Below are 25,313 nucleotides of genomic sequence, written 5' to 3'. Positions count from 1 at the left end.
TCTCCCATAAAGATTCACATTGGAAGAGTATATTCGCATCTTTTAGGCCCGTCTCACATTATAGCGTCTATAGAGGGTCTCTTTCATTCTCATAGGTTTGTTTTTGCAGGCGACTATGCGCTACTCAAAGTCGTGCGTCTACGCGTGCAGTGTGAGACCAGCCTTGGTAGCGCGGAGTCACGTATTGCCGCTTGAAAATCCAATTCTATGAAAATGATACAGACCCCTCACACTCTAGGAGGCCTAAGTCGCGCAAATACACCCCCAATATGTGGCAGACCTGATGATCAATACCCTGGTATAAGGAGGTAAGGGTTTAGCCCATAGTGGGGAAGTGGAGTTCAAAAATTAACTATCGATTTTTCGGTACATATTGATATCCTTGTTTTTTGGGTGTACTTAGCCTCATACGTTTAAAGGTGGCTACAGATGATCAAGCTTGTGTAGGACTGGCTCACTCACCCTCCGACTTTCGGATGGACCTAGGTCTGTCAGACCTTCGGAACGTTTGTGGCGGAAAAAGCTTCTGACTTCTAAGTCTCATAGACTGAAGATTTTTCGTTCCGGCGAGGCTCGGCGGTTTGACAGAGTTAAGGTCGGAGTGTGGGTGGCAGACGTAGTACCTACTGCATGTTTACTGCAGTAACTGCAATAGCTACAGACAAATGCCTGTCAGTCCACAATGCTTTATGCTGCATCTTGGTCTTTGGCGACTTCATGTGGTAATTACATGTGGTAGCACAGAAGGTTGATGCACCAGTGACACCTCTATAAGGCCGTATGTTCCTAGAGACTGAAGAAAGTTTTTGGTAACAAGTAACAAGCTGATGTCTGATGAAACTTATACTCGCCTCCAGAAGTACAATATACCGCTTCCATTATACCTAGATAGATCCTCTACCTAATGACCATGTTATGTACATTGACTACCGTATTCTCACATTGTGTTCGCGCAAGAAATTGTCAATTTCATATCATCCACGAGGATCATTAAACTCATTATGAAGCCAAAAATCGCGGTGGCTAATTCTCGCGAATCTCTTTAGAACACCTACTTGGCAAGTTGGCATGAGGTTTTGCCAAGAAGAATACGGTTCCTGTGGTTCATCAGTAGGTGAGGCACGTACGCGGCTGGGTTGCCAGACTTTGCCGAGGCTCGGAAGGTATTAAATGTGAGTGCAGCGGCTGAAAAGTTCTCAGTCAGTGGCCGCCCCTAGGATCAGAATGTTTGTTCTCAGTGTACTCGGGTGTTCTATCGTGTTGACAGCCGTCACGGCAACAGAGGTGAAACCGGCCGAAGATCTGATTCAGCCCGCAGCTGCAAGTAAGTCAAGTGAATATGACTTTTGTCGCAAGTGATTACATTGAAATTTGAAGTAGGTAAAGTGCTTAGTCTTTTGTCTAAATAAACTACTAAATCATAACTGTAACGAAGGCTAATTGTTACTCGGCTAGAATTTTCAATAAAATGTCAGGGGGGAGTATTTTTTTCATCAACCAAATCTTGAAAAACACCTATAATAATGAATAGCGATAATGGACCATCAAAACGATTCCATCACTGTCAACGTCAAATTTGGATCGTCCAACAAAAAGTTCTACAGGACGCACGATCGACTTTCGAATCAAAAATGACTTAACCTATAGATACCTAAATCTCATCTAAATAATCAATACCCACATTAGTTCATTTACAAGTTACAAGAGCCAAGAAGACTCAGCAATCTCTTAGAAGTGACGAATATGTTTAATAGTTGGTAGAGTGACCAAATTGATTTTTCTTGGTAGGTATCAAAGTTATTTTAATTAAACAAAATCCAAATCAAATAGAAGCAGGTGAAATTCCATCAAAGGTGAATTATTTTAAAAATTGGATTTAACTTATGTACCTAAGGGAAAAAATAGATCGCTATTATGTACATATGAGGGTGTCAATAGATTGCTGAGCGTTCTAAAAATCAGATCGGGGTTTAAAAATTAGTGTTAAAAATAAAATATACCACAAGCAGAATTCAATATGCGAGGACGCATCTAAAGACTATCGGCTACTGTATAGGTTACGTCAAACTTTTCCTGAATTGGCGGGGCGGGGGCGCTACCGCGCTCCTTAATAAAACCGCTCACCTTCCTAACTCCTCTACTTCGCTATCCACAGAAATCACACCCGATGGCCTGGTCGTATTCCGATTCAAGCGAGAGCCCCAAATACCGCGAGAGCCGCTACAGAAGATGAACCGCGCCATGACATTCACCGGGTTCATGCCCAACGGCGGCATGACGGCCTTCTCAGCTGCGGCAGACTCCTACCAACCCCGGCCCTCCTGGTACAGCAAACCTATTGGACCTGCAGATACACTAACACCACCCATGGAATCTGATCAACCTGCCCAGCCCGAGCAAGAGGAACCCATGTGGGCCAAGAAACCCAAGAAGAAGCCTTACCACCCATCCAAATACTACCCCAGCCAGACAACGCAGGATGAGGATGAAGAAGAGTATGAGGCACCCAGCAGAAGTAAGTCAAGTAAGTACAGATACATATGTTTGTTATAATCCTAGGTCTACAGACTCATGTTGAAAGGCCACATTGGACTTTTGATGCGACCAACATGAAGTTAACATGAGACTGTAGGCTTGGTGAACCTTTTTGAAAAAGAATAAATTTGGAAGGTAACACACTTTGTCAAGTTATACTGTTGAAAAACAATCATTTCATTCAACTTGGATCAGACCTTGGTAATTTTAAAGTCTAGGTAATAAGCATCTTTGAAATAATAAACGCTCCTCTTTGCTCTCAATGTTTGTCAAATCCAATACTCCATTAATCATTTTGACCAAGACCGGGTTCTGCCCTGTTCGTTATAGATTCTATTGCGCTGAGCGTTCTGTGCAAACTTCCCGGCCAAAGTTGGGCATTCTATGTGTACTGCTGGTTCAACGGCTACAGAACCGACAGAGAGTTAGGTAGGTGTTGCATACCTGATTGGACAGGAGACACTAACGGCTCTTTTTACGTTAAAGTCTCTTTCGGACTCTTTCTAATATTCTAATCTATGAATTTTTCGTTAAATTGCCTACTATTAATTGCTTGAAATATCCTTCCTTCTCTTCCTCCTCATCCTAATAGGTACTTTCATGTCCAATATTGTATTCTGATAGTAGAAGGGTGAATGAGTAGCTGTATATCGGCATTGGCTAGTCCTAACTGACCAACTCTATTCTGTGTTCTAGGAGGTGGCAGTGCTACGGCATCATTCAACGCTTGGTTCCCAATCCTATTCGGTAATTTCCCGGGTAACGGTCAGTTTGGCCGCAACGGGGGTCAAGAAGGTTCCAAGCAGGGAGGTCAGGACTCAAACTATCCCAACAGCAGATCCTCAGAGTATCCCGGCCAGACGGTTATTGCCAACAGTGTGAGTAACGGCAAGGGGGGTGTTGCCAGCAGTCACGCTGTGGCGTACGGCTACCGACCGGAAGGAAGAAATTACGGCAACACCGAAGTGGAGATGGCACCTAAGACGATGCAACCTTCCCAGCAGCATCAGAGCTATTACTAGAATTCAATTAACATCTCCAGAACTGTCAACTTTTCTGGAGAGGGTTTTGGAATAAACCCCACACGCGACATTCGTCATTGCTCAACTTTTGTAAATAGCTTCCTTTGGTAACTTACTATGCAAGTAGAATAAGATGTCCTTTGTATCAAAGATATTGAGTACAACACAAAATTGCTTTTTGCAAATACTAGACTGATATAATAGGTAATTAATAGTTAGATACAATCTTATCGCCCATCAAAAAGTGGTGGTACCGGATTTAACTATCCCTGATCCGTGTTCCTGATAAAGATTGGACAAGGCTACCCATGAAATTACTCTTTGTACATTAATTTGTTTTGCCGTTTTCGCAAATTTCTGCTGATCCATTGAAAATGTACAAACCTGCCATTTAATTCCTCAATAAAACCAAAATTATTATTACTACTGCAAAAAATTGGTTTGTTAATCTACCTTAGAAATTGATTATTACAGGGAGATTCTTCCATGTGTCCAGAGACCATTGTTTCCTGGGGCATTTTTTGCTGTGGCAACCAAAGACAACTAAACGTAACTGAGAGCTAATAACCGCTGTGTGTCGCCCTTGTGTCTGCAAATCAGATAACACTATCACTACGTTCCCTACCATTACGAGCTCAGAACAAAACTGGTTTTGGACACCAATTTGAAAGTGACCAAACAAACAAATGTTTGAAAGTTTGTAAAAGTCTGACATTATGAAGTAGGTAGGCACGATATTCTTTTACACAGTGACATGAACTAGAGAAAATGACTAATCCATCAGCCGGATTTGAGATCCGTCCTAAACCCAGGCAAACACCTAATTGGAATTGAGCTGTATCTAATAAAGAAAGTGACATTATTGAAAAGGTAAATTTAATTTATTCTTGGGAACAGAATCATTAGTAGGTGGTACCTTCTTTGATATCCCCCAAAACATAGATATGTTTAATCTTTATTTTAAAAAAAAAAAAAAAAAAAAAAAAAAAAAAAAAATGACAGTGATAAACATGATTGATTTTAACAGTGATAATTATAAAAGTAAAGTATGAATTTTTTTTTTAAAGTCGTTTTTTAAATACCGTCTTCGAGATTTAATGTCTTCAGATTTCTACCATGAACTTATGGCTTAGGTAACCGAAATCAATTTGGACCTAAAAAGAAAGTGACGGGGGTTTTACCCTCCATTCGATGACACCTACGAGTAGGTCATAGGGAATTGAAGAGTGAGTTAACATGCACGTTTTAGGATATGACTCTTTGACTGAGTAGTGAACTAAAAAAATTGGAAAGAATAGTTATTTCCACTCACTTTTCACACATCCCCAATAGATAATAAAAAGGCTGGTGTAGAAGACGTTACAAAATAATTGGTCAAACTAAAAAAATTGGAAAGAATAGTTATTTCCACTCACTTTTCACACATCCCCAATAGATAATAAAAAGGCTGGTGTAGAAGACGTTACAAAATAATTGGTCACTAAATGTATTTATTATAATTTTTCATTAAAAAACATTCAGTAGGTTTTACAAATACCTATCACAAACAATACGTACCTATATACGAGGTAGGTAGTAATCTCATAGGGGACTCAAAAATCAAAACCGTATTTCCCCACGGCTATAAAATTCTCAGCTAGGTTCATAATGATGAATAATTAGGAATAGGTAGATATACCAAACATTTGAACTAATCAAAAATAAGAGGCATACTTAGGTAAATATACTCGTATAGGTATGGAAGATGGACTTCTAAAGGTAGGTCCCTACATCTTTAGGAAGGCTAGGTACTATTTTTTCCAGTCTTACGACGTCGTACTATACGACGATGTAAGACTAGAAATATAATAATAATATAATCAAGTATAACCGCGTTCACGCATTATTGTCCCCCCACACTATCAATCCTAATAGAGATTAACATTAAAATGATGATGCTTCTTTTAGGAAAATTCAGAAGTTACGTTTCGATAAGGAAAATCAAGCAAACCTGTTTACATTATGTGCGTAAATTTGATTTCAAATGGCAGTACTAACTTAAATACCAAAATAACACACTTATTAATTTTAATAAGAGCTTCACTTGAGTATTTATCTACCTACTATTTAATACGCTCGTGCTTTAATCTATCAGCAACATAATAATAGTAGGTTTTTACGCCGAATTAAACTTTGTATCGCCTATGCTTACCACATACCTAATTGTAGGGATGTACCTGCGTCAGAACTTGGGTCGATTAAGGCGATAGCTATTAGACACCTTTTTCTTCTTCTTGTTTCTAATAGGTTTTTAAAAATTCATAGACATTAAAAAATACACATAAAAAAAATCACATAAATATTATGTACCTCAGAAGCTAGAGTTGAGTCCAATACTGTTATTCTTGTCACGTTATGAGAGACGCTCTGGTTTGACGTAGAGACCTTGAAGATGTTGTGACGTCACACTTATTTCTTTCCGTACCTAGAGGAAAAACAAATTCGCAATCATAACAATACCGGGAATGTGGGCATGTGGGAAATTAGATAATTAAAACCCCAAGATAGGCACCTTCACACCACCATGAATATCGCAAAAAAACCGATTAGATTAATGACGAACACATGTTTCCGTTTTATCTCTTCAACGAAGTTAATAATGCATAACAATACCGGGAATGTGGGCATGTGGGAAATTAGATAATTAAAACCCCAAGATAGGCACCTTCACACCACCATGAATATCGCAAGAAAACCGATTAGATTAATGACGAACACATGTTTTCATTTTATCTCTTCAACGAAGTTAATAATAGGTAATAAAAAATTATGTCATGAATTATGAATTAGCACTTGCAAAGTACAAAAGAAGGCACTCATAGGGATAACTGAATTGCATAGAAAAATAGAAATAATATCTAATGAATTTAATTCTTAATATTACTGATATCTTTTACCGACTTCTAGGTCTCTCGGACAAGACAGTTTGAAGACTATTGAGAAATCAATTATTCTTCAGACTACTCGTCGGAGAGATCTAGAAGTCAGAAGTTTCACCGGCGGCGGTCTGACAGACCTGGGCGTGAATGGCCAGCCTTAAATAAGGCTCCAAAAAGGCTCCTATAGAGGCTTCTTTGGCCCAATGAACCCTGGAATCTACACAACGAATTTCCTTCGCTATTTGGTCTGAGAAACTGTTCTGTCTAAACCCCAAATCAAGTCAATCACAACACTTCACTTACCCATGTCCACCTCCACCAAAAGCACCGCTACTAGAACTTGAACTACTATGAGATATGGATCCTCCGAACGGCAAGTTAATACTTCCTGCTGAGCTTTGGGATTGACTGGCTGACTGACTGCCGCTATAACCACCTTTTAAAAAAATTTGAGGTCATAATTTACTAGTTTTTGGCAGAGGGAATGATGAACGTAGAGTTGAGAACGAATAACTTTAAAGGTGTGTCCACACATAGTCGACCGGCCGTCGATCGATGTCGACTGAACCGTCCACACTGCGTCGAAGGTCGCAGTGACATAAGGCGTTTATTAGATCCGATGGCCTTATTTATACCAATACCAAGGCCCTAGCCACATGTAAATAATCAAATCCTTACCTCCTCCACCACAGCCACCTCCTCGGCATCCACCACCACATTCGTGTCCACCACAGGGTGGGGGTGGGGGTCTCTCATAACCACCTCCACAACCTCCATGCTTGCATCCGCCTCCACCGTAATTTCCTGAAATAATATAAACGTACATTCCAGATATATGAGACCTAAATATGTACTGACATTATTGCTCACCGTTATAGGTATGTTTTTTGGGTAGGTACTTAATTTCAAATAAGTATCCACAAAACATAATATAACGGTGAGCAATAATGAGACCTATGGCGATTTGAAACAATTTTGAACCCCTGAAAATAGACCTTCCAGGAAAGACTTTTTTCTGCCTATTTATATAGGAGGTGTTTCACCGCCGTTTTTATGTCTAAAGCTGTGTCCACACATAGTCAACGACCGTCAATCGATGTCGACTGAAACCGTACCCTGGCTCGACAACATACTATATTCACCTCGTCAATAGTCCATCGATCGAGTTGATCGACGGGCGTCGAGTATGTGTGGACACAGCTTTACCAATGAAACAACTGCGCCCTGTGCCTGAACAATCTGTAGGGCCTAGGGGAATCTGTTCAAAAAAACTGAAAGTCAATTCCCTAGAGTGAATTCAGCCAATTCAAATAAAAACAGCCTAGAACATCTAAAAATGGATAAAATTGAATAAGAAAGCAATAATAACTAGGTACCTCCGTAACTACCTCCATATCCTCCTCCGTATCCTCCTCCATAGCCACCTCCATAACCTCCACCTCCACAACCTCCACTTCTACAGCCACCTCCTCCACTGGGAACTTCTATGACTTTGACAACCTGATATCCTCCACCACCACCTCCATATCCCTTGTGATGATGAGGTTGGGGAGAAGCCTCCCTTTTGAGTCTGCCGAGGGCTTCACTGTAACGCCGCAGCCAATTGTCTTGACTTGGTTCTACCGCATCCTCTGCAACACCGAAACCAGAGAAAAATGTTAAACGAGAACACCGAGGGGGTAAAAACTAGGGTGTCGGAAGCCCACTCGCGTGACTTCGTTTCGGAAATCAGGGAGCTCGACACTAATAGCAAACATCTAAGACCGAAAAGCAGGGGGAACTGACCCAATAATAGAGTTCTTCCACCTTTCTTGCATCTTTTTTCTCAGTGTAAGATTGGGCATTAGATTGAGATATTGAGAAGGCATCAGTTTCAAAAGAAAGTTGATGGATTGAAAAATTAAAAGGGACACTTTGTTCTTCCACTTTAAGTCTGTATCTGGTATCCTGCTTCGAAATTTTGAATCAAAATTGCCACCAAAAAAGATGTTCCGAAGGAGAAAAAAAACGAACTCACCTTGCGTTAGCAAAGTTTTGGCCAGCACACATGGCAGAGCCACGCACACCACAAGTATACACAGATTTTCACTTCGCACCATTTTGACGATGAGACTGATAAATCACAACTGAGCTTGATCCGCTCTGAAACCAAGGAGGAAAAAAACAAAACCGAAAAGATGTAGAAAATTCCCCAGAAATCTACGATGATGACGGTGCCCAATTATGCCTAGACTAGACGAGAAGGGAGATAGAGTACTTGGAATAATTGCAATGATGTGATACGGGCAATAGTGCCCATGGACCTTGAACTTGGATGGGCCAGGTTGCTGCTAGGATATTTTTGCTACTTCCAGATGTCGAGAATAATCAAGAACACAGCACAAGCAGCTTTCCACCAAAATACCTGATTGTAGCAAACCTTTTCAGCTGCTACCCATCAAACATTGAGCTATACGATCTTTTTAACTGCCTGACAGTGAAACCAGCTTTGATATTGTCTTCACAAAACTTCTTGAATACCAGTAACTACAAGAAAGCCTACACGGTACCATGGTCTACGTCTACAGTGACTACAGTACAAGAAACAAGGTGCAAAGCTTCGTTTGCCTATGTGAACATGCACTTGGTTTTACATTTTTACACAGTTAGTCTCAATCGGGCCCATAATTGGTCAGCCAAAGTGTACTGCCGATGATGTTTACGATCTTCAAATGATGCCTGAAGTACAGAAGTACACAGGGAATTGAACAATATATTCCAAGCATGCATCATTAAAGTACTAATTAGCATAATATGGAAGTACCTAGTGTACGTACACAGGTATACCTCTCCTGTTGAGAATTTTCATGCATGTGTAAATTTTGATGTTTCCAGACAATAAAACAATTCTGAACTCCATAGGGAGATTTGATTGAAAACCCAAATCATTACATCATCACCGTCTACCGCGAAGTTAGTTTAATATTAGAACTCTCCTTGAAGAGTTCCGCCTGGTAGAACTTTAGAGATTATTAGGCGAGCAAAATATGTCTGGGGTTTTCCCTGTAGATTACAACTTCCAACTCTTGACGTTCGCCCGTCTCCTGGAACGCTTGATGCCTTGGTATTTCCAAAAAGAGAGTCTCTGGACTCTGGGTCCAAAAACTATAAGTTCACGAAGATAGGTACGAGTTCCTGAAAAAGTTTGCTCCTGAAAGTTCTGGACGGATTAAGGGTAAGTCTTATTATATTATCAATTTACTCGTAGAATTCTACTTGATCTTTTGCACTCCAAAGCATGGCTTGTTGGCATACTCGTTTAAGCACCCCTGATCAGGTCCACCAATAAAAATAGTAACTATTTTATTCGTATTGTATAGGTAGGTATCTGTATCTGTAATTAGGAGCTGGTCTTGCCAATAACCAAAAGAGTGTGCGAGTGACGAGTAAAATCGGGGTTCGAGATGACAATAATATATAATATATTATTGTCATCTCGAACCCCGATTTTACTCGTCACTCGCACACTCTTTTGGTTATTGGCAAGACCAGCTCCTAATTACAGATACAGATACCTACCTATATACGAATAAAATTCTTCTAAAACCTATAACATTAGCGATTTTCCACGTAAACACGTGAAACATGATTCAGGAGGAGAGGAAACAAATGGAAAAGTAACTTTGACCTTGGACCATCAGAGTTTTTGGGAATTTTAGATTATCTGAGGTTTTTTACCTCGAAAAGAAGTAGTGATGTATGTAGTTACTTATTATGTTTGTAATGAAACCCACATGTGTACCTTATTACCTATTTAAAATTAATTAAACCTATTCAAGTATTCATTCACCATAATGAAAATCCGTATTTACAGTCCACTCCATAAATTCGCAGATTCGTTCCCAAGTTATGAAAGTGGATATTCCCAAGTTGACAATGAAACCCATTTCGGACTCTGTGGAGAGTTCATGTGTCCAGTTTTCAGGCGGTATTTAGGGATTATACCATAGTCCATAGACCATTTCACCGTGTTGGCAAGATCATTAACTAGCTTAGAGCTTGGTTGTGGTCGCTTTTTTCAATTTTCCTACGATTAAGGCTAGAGATAGACTAGGTACCTAGGTAGGTAGCCATGTGTGAGGCTTCTTGGTGCGTCAAATCTAGAATCTCTCTTGTGCGTAGTGCAGATATTTTCAAAGTACCTACTTAAAAGAGCGGAATAAATCTTTCTTAATTGATTTTGAATCACCGAGAAGATTTCTTTGGATTAGGCATAGGTATCTAAATATTTCAGATTATAATATTTCATCCTGAGGGATTTCCCAGAACTTCTAAACATCGGAGGTACCTACCCATCTAAACATGAAGTTTTATTTTCCGCTTACACATGTCCACAACTTTATATTGTATCAGATATGATTTCTTTGGATTAGGCATAGGTATCTAAATATTTCAGATTATAATATTTCATCCTGAGGGATTTCCCAGAACTTCTAAACATCGGATGTACCTACCCATCTAACCATGGAGTTTTATTTTCCGCTTACACATGTCCACAACTTTATATTGTATCAGATACCAAGGCCTAAGATGATGATGAGATCAAAGATGAGATTATAATCAGAACTATGAATACTATCAATTGTGTCAATACTTGGCTCAAGTATCTCGTTGAAATTCTTCGGTATGGATACTTTGATTTCAATTTCAATTGAATAATTTATAGGTACTTCCTGGCAAAATCCATAGTCCAAACGGCATCAGTAGAAATCAAACAAACCCACACTACACATTAGCAGAATGAATTAAACACCCTGGAAGTTTTATCGCTTTCACTGTTGATATCCAAGGTGGGGATTTTCATAGAAAATTGAGGTTAAAAGAGAACTTGAAAAAACCTTCTTTCCGAGACAGTCTACAGTTTCTAAGACTGGAAGCTCCCACTCATGATTGATAGGTAAGTAAAACCAATAAAAATGTCATACCTAATATAAAATGATGAATTAATCGGAAATAGCAGAAGCTACATGAATTTGACGGTAATAGTTGATGACATTTTTTATGCTGAAATATACTGAAGACACCTAATATAGTTTCAGCCGGATTTACAGTTAAAATATTCATATTATAGTCTTGTGCAAAATTCCTCTCAGTCGACATCAAATTTTGGCAAATTCACAAATTGGTGATTTATTATAATTTCTCTGTTCCTCTCAGATAGAAATAATGCATAATTTATTGAGAATGGCTAACCCATCGTGAATATCTCAAGTATCCGAATATTGATTAGGTGTGAGCAATAGGTATGATCAGGGAGGCTGCTGTGGGTGTTAAGCTACTTTTGTCCACTGGAAATGAATACTGCTGCTTGCTGTGTGTTTGCGCAATAGACTTGCTGTGTATATTTACGTAAGATACTTACTTACTTAATGTGCGTTTACTCAAGAGGTTTGCTATGTTCGCTGGTAGATACACACTTGCTAGAGCAAGTCACAGGAATCCTGTTATTTACACAGAGCGCAAATCACTTGCGCAATATTTATTCCTAGAGGAGGACAATTAGCTTTAGTTCTCATTGTATCAGTTTTCAGCCTCTGGATTTGTAGGCATTCTAATAATAATTTTCATTGACCTTGTTAAATGAAAAATACATTAGTCAATATTTCGGAGAACCCTGGGAAAACCAGATTATCTCTTGATGCTTATACCTAGCTTCGTTTTTCTGGTCAAAGTTTTATCCCTTTTTATAGGGTTTTGCCTGATTCTGGATCATCCTCACAAGGCTTTCAATCTGAAATGTCCAGTAACATTTGACGATCACATCGATAATAATTAATTATGTAAAACGTTGGAAAGTCTTTCATTGGATCTTTGGATCTTCGGGCCTGGGGGAATTATAGAGGGTCGTTTGATAAGTTCGTGGACTCGGATACTTCTTCTTGCTATGAAGCCCAAATCTAGGTGCCACTGCAAAGTATGTCTCGTTTTAGGAAGGTACACCAAGTTTCATTACATTCCTATTATTAGCCTTTGATTCACAGCTATCGATTGATGACGAGTTTGATAGGGTTTTTATAATGGATAATTCTGAGGTGCAGGCAGTAATTATTTATTTTTTTTTCTTTTTTTGAGGGCAAACCAGGAGTGGAAAAAACCCTGACTACATCCGGTATCGAAATTTGAATCTAATGGGGGGTTATAATTCCCGATTTGTTCTTAAAAAAATAAAAAATTTTCATTTGCCCCCACCGCGGAATTATCCATTATAAAAAGCCTATCTAACTCGTCATCAATCGATAGCTGTGAATCGAAGGCTAATCATAGGAACGTAATGAAACTTGGTGTACCTTCCTAAAACAAGACATACTTTGCAGTGGCACCTAGATTTGGGCTTCATAGCAGGAAGAAGTATCCGAGTCCACGAACTTATCAAACGACCGAGTATAATGACATACCTATTTTGGAATTTTAACATTTGGCTATATCTATATCCAGGGACCAATAGTGCACATTAATTTATACCCACTGCTGGAATAAAACTAAAGAGTCCGTTTACCCTGGGCAGTAGACTACTACGATTACTATGGTCAAATTCAAACAATGTTAAATGGATTTCATAAAAAAAACAGAAGGTCCTACTGGAGTTTTAGGTACTGGGTAACTATTAGCTTAGGCTGAACTCTGAAGTTTAGGCTGTGAGGAAATTACTGGTCATCTACCTTCACTGGCGCATAAACCAAAAATAATTTCATAACTCACAGCACAAAAGAGGTTGGTACGTGAGTAGGTAGGTAGGTAGGTACGTACCTAGAAAACTGAAACCCAGAAAAAAAGAAAAAAGAGTAGGTACCTACCTACCTACCTAATAAAATATTGGAATCACGATTATTTCATTGCACATTGCATACACAAATAATATTTCCAGGCGTTCATACAATTTCAACTTTTCAAGAACTTCTTGAAACGACCATACAGCCTCGAAAAGCACTTTGGATTTCCGTTTTTGTGCAAGTGCAAGAGCAATGCATTTAGCATGAAATACCTATGTTCACAATCAACATGAGGTCATGAGAAGACGAAAGATTGTACACGAGCCGCAGTGGGGTAAGAAATGTTAGTGCATCGTATGAAAAGTCTACACTTATTTTGAGGAAGTAAATTAAATAACAAAACTCGTGCGTGTGGCGCGAAATATTTGAAATAGGAATAATAAACAAGTTGTTACCGGAAACGGAAAAATTATTTAATTAGTTATTAGTTAATTAAATAACCTACATTGTACATTTTTCTAGTTTCTACATTACTTTAATTAACTTATTTAATATTCATAGTACCTCTAGATTTTTTTTTTTTTTTTTTTTTATAGCTAAATCCACTTTTTTAACGAGCCAGCCCGAACCAAAGTCTAAAGATTCAAAGTTAGCTAGGGAAATAGGAATTGTGAATGTGAATACAAAGCATGAAATTATAATTATTTCAGTAGCTAATGGATATTCTAAACTTTATCCACACTCTTGGATTAAAAATAATAGATAGTTGTTGTTATTCTGTCCCTGTGAAGTGGAAAAAAATATCCTTATTAAGATTCAATAATTGAAATTCTTATTTTTAAATGCGGGTTGCCCCCTTTCCCCAAAAAAAAAAAAAAAAAAAAAAAAAAAAAAAAAAAAAAAACTTGCCCATCTGGTTTAGATACTCCTCCCAGTTTTGGTTTCGAACGAAGGTGTCTTATTTCGTGCATAAAACAAATTACAAGCTCCTTTCCTCGGTCAGTCCGTATTTTGAGCTTGTCCGATTTGCAGTTCCTTTAGCTTTCGCCATGAAGGGTTTCGCGTGTTGTCTGGTGTCCCTGTGTGTTTTGGTTGTCGTCTTGGGTGCTCCCCAATATAAGGCAAAGCGTAAGTTTGAAATATTATACATCGTATACCTAGATTTTTTTTAGCTAAATCCCCTTTTTAAACGAGCCAGCCCGAACCAAAGTCTGAAGATTCAAAGTTAGCTAGGGAAATAGGAATTGTGAATACAAAGCATGAAATTATAATTTCAGTAGCTAATGGATATTCTTAACTTTATCCACACTCTTAGATTAAAAATAATAGATAGTTGTTGTTATTCTGTCCCTGTGAAGTGGAAAAAATATCCTTATTAAGATTCAATAATTGAAATTCTTATGTAGGTTCCTAACTGTTAACATGGTGTGTTAATTTTCACCTATACCCTTTAATACCTACCTACTTGGGTATATAATTATTTATTAATGTTTTTATTTTCCTTGTTATAAGGTATAATTAGGTAAGGATTAGACGTATAAATAATGTGGTACACCTAAATGTAGATAGTACGTCAAATTTTGACTGGGCTGGTCGAAGCGCAACCGGCCTAATTTATTTATTTATCTAATAGGTAGATAGGTTACCTATCTATTAGACCCGTTTTGACCCGTGTATGATGTGTTTTCAATCATGAATCAGAGCGGAGAGTCATAACATCGTATTGCAGGTATAATTATAGGTAGGTAGTAGGTACCTACTAAGCATATTCGTATTAAATTACACCGACATATCAATAAAATTCAATTGGGAATTCCCCTTGTGAAAAACACATCCCCGTTGTTTGATTGGTCAGTAATCATTTAGGTAGGTAAGCATATTTTGCTAGTTGAGTAAATTGTTCTGATCTTAAGTAGGTCCACTTGTTTCATGATTGACAGGAAATCCCGATATGGAAATCCTAGGACTAATCAGTATAAAAAACAATCAATTAGAAATCCTTAATCCGAAAGATCTCTTGAATTCAAAAATATATTTGATCTGATTAAATTTCTTCAGACAATACACACACTATCAGTTTTTTCAATTGATTATTTTTTATAGGTACTGATTAGTTCTAGATTATTGAAATAAATTTCAATTTAAGGGCGCGCAGAAGAAGGGCAAATGTAGCAAAATCGCGTTTTCGGGAAATCGCATTTAAAGTTTTTCCTACTAATAGAAAATTATTGTTTGTTTACAAAAAGAATTTTTTGGAGTAACTTCGTGAAAAATCGAGATAATTTTTTCTGTGCTGTGTAGAGAACAAAATTCCGCGTCGAATAAGCCTGTATACGCAAAAAGGGCAAAAGTCGACTTTTGACCTTCTTGCTGCGCGCCCCTCAATTGAGATTAATACCCACTAACCAATACCTATTACCGGGCGTCGCACGTCGCTCCAAATTTAAATTCTTGACGTCCGCTCACCTCCCGGCACAATTGATTTCAAAATACCTACTTATGTACATTCTACCTATTGAATTTTTAAAATACATTTCTCTCCCGTTTTCTCTGTTTCGCAAGGTGACGCTGAGGCGAGCAGCTCTAGTGCTGAAGGTAATGTTGCTAAAGATCAATTGGGGGTCGATAACGCTCATGGTGTTCATGGACAAATTCAGGAACAAAACAACGGAGCCCCAGTAGACCATGCATCAGCCGCTGCTGCAAGTGGAAGTTCAAACCAAGACTCCAATACGAGAGTTAAGCGATCCCCTGGCAACTATGGTGGCGGTAGCTTCGGCGGCCAAGGTAGTCATGGCGGTCATCATTCCAGCGGCTTCGGAAATTCCGGCTTCAGTAACCAAGGCAATCATGGAGAGAGTCACGGCCAAAATTACGGAAACCACGGATCCTCTGGCGCTCACGGAGCCTCTGGCCTTGAACATAGTGAAAGTTCACATGCCTCTGGCTTTGAAACCTCCTCTGGAAGTCACACCTCTGCAGGCCACGTAGGTTCTCATGGACAAGAATACGGTTCTCATGGAAGTTCTGGAGGCCAGAGCCATGGATCTCACGCCAACCAGGGATATCACAACGGTGGACACGATAGCTCCAGCCATCATGGACAGGGAAGCAGCTATGGGTAAGCTTGTTTATCCAAAATCATTAGTCCCTACTGGTGGGAAAAATCATAGATACCTACATTAATATTAAATTATTTACTGTCGGATTGCCGGGTCTTACCGATTGAGATTACCTAAACGAGGATTTTCCTATACCCGTGTCAATCTCAAAACTTGATTCTAAAAAATACCTACGCGATGGTAAACCCCAACAATACAAAGTGTCAGGTGCTGGGTACTCAGTTTTCATTATTACGGATCTACCTACCTACCTACTGACAATATTGTCCGAGCTACATTAAAGTTGGTACCTACATAGGTAATTATACCTATAATTATGTGTTTTATAACAATAGGTAGGTACCTACTTAGCAATGATAGCACACAGAGTGACACCCCTGTAGAATCCAGTAAAGCTTCTGATGTAGAATCAGATGAAGATGTAGAAGTTAATCTCAAGAAAACTCATCATGACTTTCTTAACTTCCAAGATTATTATAATGAAATTGGATGCAAGGATAAACTTATTATTGTCACACAGAGTGACACCCCTGTAGAATCCAGTAAAGCTTCTGATGTAGAATCAGATGAAGATGTAGAAGTTAATCTCAAGAAAACTCATTATGACTTTCTTAACTTCCAAGATTATTATAATGAAATTGGATGCAAGGATAAGCTTATTATTGCATTACAGGATTATGAAAGTTTTCCTTGTAGTATATTGAATGAATTCCTGTTGATATTACATGAGTACCTGGTCACATTACCATTTATACTTATACTTGGAGTGTCAACTTCTCCATCTATTATACACAGCACTCTCAACTATGATGTAATATCCACCATGAAAATACACACCTTCTATAATCAGCCATCTATTGAAAGTCTCAACTTAATCACTGATAATATTATCTTGAACAATAAGTTCCCTCTAATTCTACATCACACAATTTTAGAGTTCCTAATTGATAACTTCTTATTTTATGACTTTTCTTTGCACACTTTCATGAAAGGTGTCAAGATTTGTATCCTGAAACACATCAGTATGAACAATATCAATGCTCTGTGCTACAATATCATGAATCAAACATTGACCAAACAGATGATAAATGCTAACATGTTGAATGAAATCAAAGAACTGGACTCTGTTGCCAAGCTGAGCATCAAAAAGTTAGACTCAAATGGTGTTGTCAAATATTCCATTGAATTGTTTGAATTCATAACAAATATGTATTCTAGCTTACAATGTTTGTTTGCACTTGTATATGACTTACCTAACAATCCCTTGGGAAAGCAACTGAGAGATATTTATTGCATTGTACTATCTGAAAAAGTATTTGTAGAAAGTTCTACATTCAAACAGTGTCTACAACTGATTCAGTTCATTTCCAAACAAGAACTTTTGGAAAAGGTAAAATCCATTATTCTCATTTTAAATCTGACCCGATAGGTGGCGCCAGTTACCAGAAAAGTCCAGGGGACCAAGGTACAACGGGGGCCAAGGTACGACTAGACACCCTACCTACCTGGATTAATTAATACCTTACGATTTTGACAAAAAAAATTGATTTTAAAATTTTTTATAAGTAGGTAGGTATAAGTACTTATTTGAAAAGAAAAATCTACACGAAGCAGCAGTGAACATCGAAAATAATAATGTGTTATAATAGCAGTAAGGAATTTGCATTCATTTACTTAAAATTTACAAATTGCGTACCTCACAATTTTTATAGCATGCTCGTTTTAGTAGGTAGGTATAGGTAGTAGTTTAGTAGGTAGGTACCTACATAGAATTATGTTACTAATGTACCCATTTTTTTTTTTTTTTTTTTTTTAAATTATATTTTTTACGTCAAATACTTAGGTAGTTTCGTTCATTTAGTGCCCTTCAATTTCTTTAGGTACCCGGTACCTAAACTATATCATGTTTGAAAAATGTAAGTATAAGTAGGTACCCACTATTGTTATCTTCTAATATGTAAAAATGAATATTTATTTGTTTGTGTGTTCGAACCTGGCCAAACCGCTCATCCGATTGCTATGAAACTTTGTGAACTTATTGCTTGCACTTCCGTGAAGGTTTATAGGCTATTTTCCGGTTCGTTTTTGTTAAGCTACACCGAGCAAGACCACTCGTACATACTTACATTACTTGCAAGTTACGACTTAGATACTTATTTTATTTCAGATTTTTTATGTAGGTATCTATTTAAAAGGACAGATTTGCGAGTTGTCTGGCCCTCATGACCAAATTATCCCACAACCCCGCCAGAATCCGGAATGCACAGCACCAAAATAATCCTAGGATTGAAAAAGTCGGATCCTATCCAGCTTCTAGCAGGATAATAAAATCTCAGATAGGTAAAACGGATTCTATCCGGGTATAATTGCGATTGCAGTAACCTAGGATTCACCAAACCGGGTTCTATCCGCTTTCTACCCTCCTCGAAAAATCTCCCGAGTTATCCTTGCGGGGCAGGGACCCTAAATACCCACCCCCTTACACTGTCGAATGTTACCGAAGAACCTCTTTTTACCCCAACAATTGTTGGCTACGACCATTATTGTGGTCAAATTCTCAAAGAATGTTACATACCCTAGCTACAATCTATAGGGCCTATACCTTGCCTCGGATAAGTGCGAGCTAAATTTGCCTTTGAGGAAATTTCCCAAATAAAATGGAGCAGTTGTTCTTGCGGGGCAGGGCCCCTAAATACCCGCCCCCGCCCCCTTACACTGTCGAATGTTACCGAAGAACCTCTTTTTACGCCAACAATAAATTGTTGGCTACGACCATTATTGTGGTCAAATTCTCAAAGAAAGTTGTGGATAAAATGACATACCCTAGCTACAGCCTATAGGGCCTATACCTTGCCTCGACTGGGATAAGTGCGAGCTAAATTTGCCTTTGAGGAAAATTCCCAAATAAAATGGAGCAGTAGGACATTCAAACAGTGTCTACAACTGATTCAGTTCATTTCCAAACAAGAACTTTTGGAAAAGGTAAAATCCATTATTCTCATTTTAAATCAAAATAAGAACCTGAAAACTGTGTTAGAAGAAGTGCAAAAGCTTCAACAAGAAATAAAGAATGCTGATACTGAGGTCCAAATCAAACACAAAAATGACATATCCAAGTTGAACTTAACTCCCAAGTCACGAGCACAATTAAAACAAAACCTCTTGGAAAGTATAAAACAAGATAAACTACAATTTGAGTTTGACATTAAACGGGAGAAGTTTGTACAATATTTAATCAAAAACCTATTTAGAAATTATTTTACTCCTATACAAAATATGCCTTTACATGAAATTGTTCTGTTCAGAGTATAAAACAAGATAAACTACAATTTGAGTTTGACATTAAACGGGAGAAGTTTGTACAATATTTAATCAAAAACCTATTTAGAAATTACTTTACTCCTATACAAAATATGCCTTTACATGAAATTGTTCTTTTCAGCGACTGCCACTTGCTCAAGAAATATCTGGCTGGTGCTCCTAGAGCTGCTATTCACACAGCTCTAAACAATCCAAACTATTACATGCAATGTGACTGTTGTAAAGTGAATGACCCTAGTGAAATGTTACCCTCAATGCCTGATGTGAGTCTAGCATACAAATTACATCTAGAAAGTGCAACCATGATCAATATACATGACTGGCTGCAATCATTTGCAACTTGAATGACCCTAGTGAAATGTTACCCTCAATGCCTGATGTGAGTCTAGCATACAAATTACATCTAGAAAGTGCAACCATGATCAATATGCATGACTGGCTGCAATCATTTGCAACCATTGTGAATCCTGATGGTAAAATGTCTGATGCCACTATCAAGGCACGATTTACCCAAGCAGTTTCTGAACTACAGTTTTTAGGTTTTATTAAAAACTGTAAACAGAAAATAGACCATGTCAGTAGACTTACATGGGGTGATTCTTAAAATGAGATTTCGAATACTGTTGTCCTCACATTGTTGGCATTGTTGTATTTTGTAAACATGAACACATAGTTTTTACCTTTTTTTTCTGGAAATAGATAAATAAAGGTGGAAATAGATAATGGATACCCATTTATAATTTGAACTAAGGCCAAGTCAATAAGTATGAATCTATGAATTAAAGTAATCAATAATTTATGTCACACTTTTATTTTAGTTTAGGTAATTATATCATGAATTTAAATATTATTTATTACTATTTAATAATTATTATGCATAAGTATATATATTTATTAACATTATACTTAATTACTTATTTAACACATTACTTACAGTCAAAAGTAAGGAGAATTTATTCATTTTCATTTGAAAATGCAAGTTGATGTATTTCAAATTACATGAATTGCCCTCAGAATGCTATTATAAAAAAAAAAAATCTGGCACCCTGTATATTGTATATATTATGATTTATTGTTTTGCTGTAAGTAGGACAAGTAGGTACAATGAATTTGATGAAATAAAATAATGAAGTTGATTTTTCAAACTTTTTTGTTCTTTTTTAATAATACTTGATTTCTTTTTTTCAAGTGACCCTTTTGGTTTGGGGTTGGGGCTTTCTAACCCATAAATTGTAAATGCATTTGTCTAGCTGAGGTGATGTACAGAATTTTCAACTCTAGGTAGGTGCCCTAGCAGTTTAAAGAACAGAATACAATGACATAATTTGGTGTGATATTCTACAGTTCACTTAACTACAAGTCTCTTCATTATGCAAAAAGATTCTCACTACATTGTAGGTATGATTTTGCTAAGAAACTAGAGTTGGACATCCATTTCATTCATCCATCAGAAATAAGCTGATATTTTTATTGTAATCCTCCAACAGTAGCTTGGGTAATTCTTCTCTTGCAGCCCATGTGTATTCCAGTTTCTTGTCCTTAACATCTCCCTCCAGGTATTGAGCCTTGAAGAAAAATAGCTTGGCTCCTACAACATTACTTTCAGCTTGTAATGACTTTGGATACTTAAACTTGTAAAAGCCACATGGAGCATTGCCATAGAAACGGGCATGGATGGTTTTGTTGAATTTTTCTGCTAGTATTCTCTCGGCTGTTTGTCTCATTGTTTCTCCTTCTTGTCTTTTACCAAAAGGCATAATCCAGTGTGATTTGTCACCTGTAATGAAAGAAAGCCTGGCTGAGGGACAAGGGACTATAAACAGAGAGTAGATCAGCGTCTAGCTAGGGGACTATAAACAGGGAGTAGACTAGTCCAAATTTCCTCACGCTACATCAATAGCAAAGGTTGAGTGCAAAGGGCATCCCACTCGGAAAAGTTTGTTTAGCCAAAAACCAGTTGGCGATCACTCTAAAGCTGATAGAGAGGCCAACAACAAACACTGACCCCATCTGAACATGGGAAAAGGCAAAGAAGAAGAAGAATGAAAGAAAGAAATCAGTTTGTATTAATTATTCTTTAACTTCACCTTTACCACTTAAGTTTTTTTTTTTTTTTTCTTTTCCTTTTTTTTTTGGTAAATACCTAGGTTAGTTAGTACCTATTGAACTTAATCTAATTGAAAATAATTCAAAGGATATAATATTAGCAATATAATATTAGCATATAATTATTATAGATTTCAGAATGAATATGTAGTTAGGTAAGTCTGTAGGTACCTACCTAATTTCTCCTTGATAAGCAAAACTAAATGCTTGTCCAATTTTCTTTGCATGGACTTCACATTGTTTTCTTTGTCAGCTTTGGTTATCCTGCTAGCTGGGGTGAATTTCTTCAATTCATTCAATCCCATATCTACAAAATCTTGGCCTGTTTGTTGTAATGCATCATCTATCATATCCACATTTAGTGATTTGTCTTTCATTTTTTCAGCTCGTATTTGATCTGAAACAAAAGGAAAATGATTATAGTATGTATAAAATAGATGTATATGATGAGGGATTATGTCTTTTGTTCTTTCCACATCCTGTTTTTATCCAAGTACTATACATCAGCAGCACGTCTTTGTTTCAGTAGGGATGAAATAATGGTTTTAATCTCAGCATGCTGATGAAGACAGACTATGAAATATTTACCTGCTATACATCTCAGCTCATGGTCTGACTTCATACTATTCTCCAATTCAAGCTCATTCATCAATAATTGAACTTTCTTCTCAATCTCATTGAAATCTCTGGTTATTAAAGGTTTTCTCTCCAGACACACTGCACTCATGAGGTCCCATTTCTCCCGAGATCCAGAAGTGGTGGTCAACTCTTGACGCAATGGATTCACTGCAGAGGCAGTGTTGAAATTTCGCAGCAATTTGATGAGACAGCTTGTCAACTTGAGATCCTGTTTCAAGTGACCTGCCATGTCTTCAGGAAAATTCTCAGTTGGCAAGTCTTGAGAGCTGGATCAGACTTTCCTACTGGCTCCTATCAAAATGATTTTTCACCCCTCAACTTGAGATCCTGTTTCAAGTGACCTGCCATGTCTTCAGGAAAATTCTCAGTTGGCAAGTCTTGAGAGCTGGATCAGACTTTCCTGCTGGCTCCTATTAAAATGATTTTTCACCCGTCAAATGCTCATACCTACTTCTGTAACATGGAAAAATGCACAAGAAAATTGCACTGGTATCTAATTTGAAGAAAAAAAGAAGGTTTCAGGTGGTGGTGAACTGGTGGATGCATGGAAAAATGCACAAGAAAATTGCACTGGTATCTAATTTGAAGAAAAAAAGAAGGTTTCAGGTGGTGGTGAACTGGTGGATGTGGATTTTGAGTTTTTGACAATTTTTTTTTTTTTTTGTATAGCGGTCTTTGATTTATTTGATTTTAAAATTTTTTCTATCTTTCAAATTTTACCGCTCAGAATCAGATACCGTGTGGAACGTTCAAAAAAGTTTCTCATTTTTAAAGCCCTTTTCACACGGCCCTTTCCAAAAGAAGAAATCACCAGGGCCGTATTTAGGGGGGGGGGGCTAGAATCCTTTTAACAGAAAATGAAGGTGAAGATAATAATTATTATTATGTTGATAGGTAGGTATACCTATTTTAATTTTTCTTTAACCTCTCATCAAAATTTGAAAATACCTTGTGCAATAATGCAATATGCAATAAGTTGCTTCTAATATGTAAAAATGAATATTTATTTGTTTGTGTGTTCGAACCTGGCCAAACCGCTCATCCGATTGCTATGAAACTTTGTGAACTTATTGCTTGCACTTCCGTGAAGGTTTATAGGCTATTTTCCGGTTCGTTTTTGTTAAGCTACACCGAGCAAGACCACTCGTACATACTTACATTACTTGCAAGTTACGACTTAGATACTTATTTTATTTCAGATTTTTTATGTAGGTATCTATTTAAAAGGACAGATTTGCGAGTTGTCTGGCCCTCATGACCAAATTATCCCACAACCCCGCCAGAATCCGGAATGCACAGCACCAAAATAATCCTAGGATTGAAAAAGTCGGATCCTATCCAGCTTCTAGCAGGATAATAAAATCTCAGATAGGTAAAACGGATTCTATCCGGGTATAATTGCGATTGCAGTAACCTAGGATTCACCAAACCGGGTTCTATCCGCTTTCTACCCTCCTCGAAAAATCTCCCGAGTTATCCTTGCGGGGCAGGGACCCTAAATACCCACCCCCTTACACTGTCGAATGTTACCGAAGAACCTCTTTTTACCCCAACAATTGTTGGCTACGACCATTATTGTGGTCAAATTCTCAAAGAATGTTACATACCCTAGCTACAATCTATAGGGCCTATACCTTGCCTCGGATAAGTGCGAGCTAAATTTGCCTTTGAGGAAATTTCCCAAATAAAATGGAGCAGTTGTTCAGAAAGGTTGACAGGTATGTAGGTACTACCTACATATTATAATATGACTGTATATCATTTTCTTGTCTACAATACTCAATCAGGTACCTACCTACCTATTTAGCATAATAGCATACTGGAAGTAATAAAATTGCCTACTTGTAGGTATCAATCAAAACTACATTTAATTATGTAAATAAATGCTCAAAACACACTCATGTGTTCCTAGATACACCTAAGTTGCAGTTATAATCAAAAGGCATGGATAATTATTTAGGCATGACATAGGACATAGGTGTAGAATAAATACTTACATAGGTACCTACATACGTATTTATTAAATCAACTACCAATTTCTTAAATTGTTACTTATGTAACTACAATGTGTAATTAAATTATTATTCTGATGTAGGTACCTGGGTAATCAGGTAATCACTAATCAGCGTTCATTTGGTTCACTTAAAATCGTGATCCGTAATTAACCACATCATTGATTGTGCCTACCAGACTGTTGGTGGTTGCTGAAAAAATCGGTGAATTCGGTGTCATTTTGCGGTGGAACTTCCAATCAACTTGTCTTTGAATAGGACCAAAGATCAAATCTCTATAAAACCTCAACCTCATACCGAACTAATACCTTGTATGACAATGTTATACCTAAGTATCATCCTATCATCACAGCATTATAGGTACTAACCTACCTAGTAGAAATAGACACATACCTATCATTGAATTCAATGATATGTCATTTTGCGGTGAAAAAAAGTGTAACGAGATTGGATGATTCGTTAATAAAGTCAAAGTTGCATTGAAATTAGAACAAGAACAAGAACAACAGATAGGTATTATGTACCAACTGTTATCTGAATCAATCAATAGGGAGAAATATTGATATGACGAAATTGAATACAGGTACTCTACCGATTGTCTTGTCCTGAATTTCGAAGATTCCATCACACTTGTAAACCCGTTGATTGGGTAGGTATTTACGTAAAACGAGGACAGATTTAAATAATAATATCTAATTATGTTGAAATTTAATCCAAAACAATGAGAATAATGAGGTTGATCATAAAAATATTATTGTTTATGTACAGATGACATAATGGCCGCATTATCCGTTAGTGCTTACATTTTGGTAGGTATTAAAATAACATAATTATTACCTATTCTTACAATACTTTAAGAGCATGTATAGTGTTAGGAACCTTCAATACC

General features: G+C 37.4%; 5 protein-coding genes across 8 annotated transcripts; 3 read left to right on the top strand and 2 right to left on the bottom strand.

Annotated features, from left to right (window-relative positions):
- Positions 1–445: 445 nt before the first annotated feature.
- Positions 446–3,993, top strand: LOC103510441. 2 transcript variants are annotated; one of them, XM_008475098.3, is made up of 3 exons: positions 446–1,324; positions 2,156–2,515; positions 3,232–3,993. In XM_008475098.3, exons 1-3 carry the CDS (start codon positions 1,225–1,227, stop codon positions 3,555–3,557), a joined length of 786 nt encoding a protein of 261 aa, XP_008473320.1. In that variant the 5' UTR covers positions 446–1,224; the 3' UTR covers positions 3,558–3,993. The 2 variants fall into 2 exon arrangements, with proteins under 2 accessions (XP_008473320.1, XP_008473319.1); XM_008475097.3 differs by having other exon boundaries at positions 457–1,324; positions 2,156–2,524.
- A 1,017-nt stretch (positions 3,994–5,010) lies between these two features.
- LOC103510440 (ctenidin-1-like) lies at positions 5,011–8,654 on the bottom strand. 2 transcript variants are annotated; one of them, XM_008475095.3, is made up of 5 exons: positions 8,493–8,654; positions 7,852–8,106; positions 7,154–7,279; positions 6,779–6,911; positions 5,011–6,021 (listed from the first exon to the last, which is right to left on the bottom strand). In XM_008475095.3, exons 1-5 carry the CDS (start codon positions 8,572–8,574, stop codon positions 6,006–6,008), a joined length of 612 nt encoding a protein of 203 aa, XP_008473317.1. In that variant the 5' UTR covers positions 8,575–8,654; the 3' UTR covers positions 5,011–6,005. The 2 variants fall into 2 exon arrangements, with proteins under 2 accessions (XP_008473317.1, XP_026680290.1); XM_026824489.1 differs by having other exon boundaries at positions 7,864–8,106.
- Positions 8,655–14,202: 5,548 nt separating this feature from the next.
- LOC103510453 (filaggrin-2-like) lies at positions 14,203–16,349 on the top strand. Its single transcript, XM_008475114.3, has 2 exons — positions 14,203–14,352; positions 15,787–16,349. Exons 1-2 carry the CDS (start codon positions 14,274–14,276, stop codon positions 16,347–16,349), a joined length of 642 nt encoding a protein of 213 aa, XP_008473336.1. The 5' UTR covers positions 14,203–14,273.
- Positions 16,350–16,523: 174 nt separating this feature from the next.
- On the top strand, positions 16,524–19,966 carry LOC103510452 (origin recognition complex subunit 3). Its single transcript, XM_026824485.1, has 3 exons — positions 16,524–16,560; positions 16,682–17,736; positions 19,789–19,966. Exons 1-3 carry the CDS (start codon positions 16,524–16,526, stop codon positions 19,828–19,830), a joined length of 1,134 nt encoding a protein of 377 aa, XP_026680286.1. The 3' UTR covers positions 19,831–19,966.
- A 480-nt stretch (positions 19,967–20,446) lies between these two features.
- On the bottom strand, positions 20,447–22,956 carry LOC103510439 (39S ribosomal protein L46, mitochondrial-like). Of its 2 annotated transcripts, none has more exons than XM_026824488.1 (4): positions 22,754–22,956; positions 22,362–22,634; positions 21,949–22,170; positions 20,447–21,444 (listed from the first exon to the last, which is right to left on the bottom strand). In XM_026824488.1, exons 1-4 carry the CDS (start codon positions 22,758–22,760, stop codon positions 21,104–21,106), a joined length of 843 nt encoding a protein of 280 aa, XP_026680289.1. In that variant the 5' UTR covers positions 22,761–22,956; the 3' UTR covers positions 20,447–21,103. The 2 variants fall into 2 exon arrangements, with proteins under 2 accessions (XP_026680289.1, XP_008473315.1); XM_008475093.3 differs by having other exon boundaries at positions 20,543–21,444; positions 22,362–22,730; positions 22,850–22,898.
- Between the last annotated feature and the right edge of the window lie 2,357 nt (positions 22,957–25,313).

This window comes from Diaphorina citri, unplaced genomic scaffold (assembly GCF_000475195.1).
Source record: "Diaphorina citri unplaced genomic scaffold, Diaci psyllid genome assembly version 1.1 scaffold600, whole genome shotgun sequence".
Taxonomy (NCBI): Eukaryota; Metazoa; Arthropoda; class Insecta; order Hemiptera; family Psyllidae; genus Diaphorina; species Diaphorina citri.
This window is presented reverse-complemented; position numbering and strand designations above follow the sequence as displayed.

Coding starts and splice junctions, on each gene's coding strand:
- LOC103510441 (XM_008475097.3), top strand. CDS start 1,225: ATGTTTGTTCTCAGTGTACTCGGGTGTTCTATCGTGTTGACAGCCGTC. Junction 1,325..2,155: donor GATTCAGCCCGCAGCTGCAA/GTAAGTCAAGTG, acceptor CGCTATCCACAG/AAATCACACCCGATGGCCTG. Junction 2,525..3,231: donor ACCCAGCAGAAGTAAGTCAA/GTAAGTACAGAT, acceptor TCTGTGTTCTAG/GAGGTGGCAGTGCTACGGCA.
- LOC103510440 (XM_008475095.3), bottom strand. CDS start 8,574: ATGGTGCGAAGTGAAAATCTGTGTATACTTGTGGTGTGCGTGGCTCTG. Junction 8,107..8,492: donor CAAAACTTTGCTAACGCAAG/GTGAGTTCGTTT, acceptor TCGGTGTTGCAG/AGGATGCGGTAGAACCAAGT. Junction 6,912..7,153: donor AGGTGGCTGTGGTGGAGGAG/GTAAGGATTTGA, acceptor TTTTTTTAAAAG/GTGGTTATAGCGGCAGTCAG.
- LOC103510453 (XM_008475114.3), top strand. CDS start 14,274: ATGAAGGGTTTCGCGTGTTGTCTGGTGTCCCTGTGTGTTTTGGTTGTC. Junction 14,353..15,786: donor TCCCCAATATAAGGCAAAGC/GTAAGTTTGAAA, acceptor CTGTTTCGCAAG/GTGACGCTGAGGCGAGCAGC.
- LOC103510452 (XM_026824485.1), top strand. CDS start 16,524: ATGGTAAACCCCAACAATACAAAGTGTCAGGTGCTGG. Junction 16,561..16,681: donor TACAAAGTGTCAGGTGCTGG/GTACTCAGTTTT, acceptor TTATAACAATAG/GTAGGTACCTACTTAGCAAT. Junction 17,737..19,788: donor AACAAGAACTTTTGGAAAAG/GTAAAATCCATT, acceptor TGTTCTTTTCAG/CGACTGCCACTTGCTCAAGA.
- LOC103510439 (XM_026824488.1), bottom strand. Junction 22,171..22,361: donor TGAGCTGAGATGTATAGCAG/GTAAATATTTCA, acceptor CTTTTGTTTCAG/ATCAAATACGAGCTGAAAAA. Junction 21,445..21,948: donor GCTTATCAAGGAGAAATTAG/GTAGGTACCTAC, acceptor CTTTCATTACAG/GTGACAAATCACACTGGATT.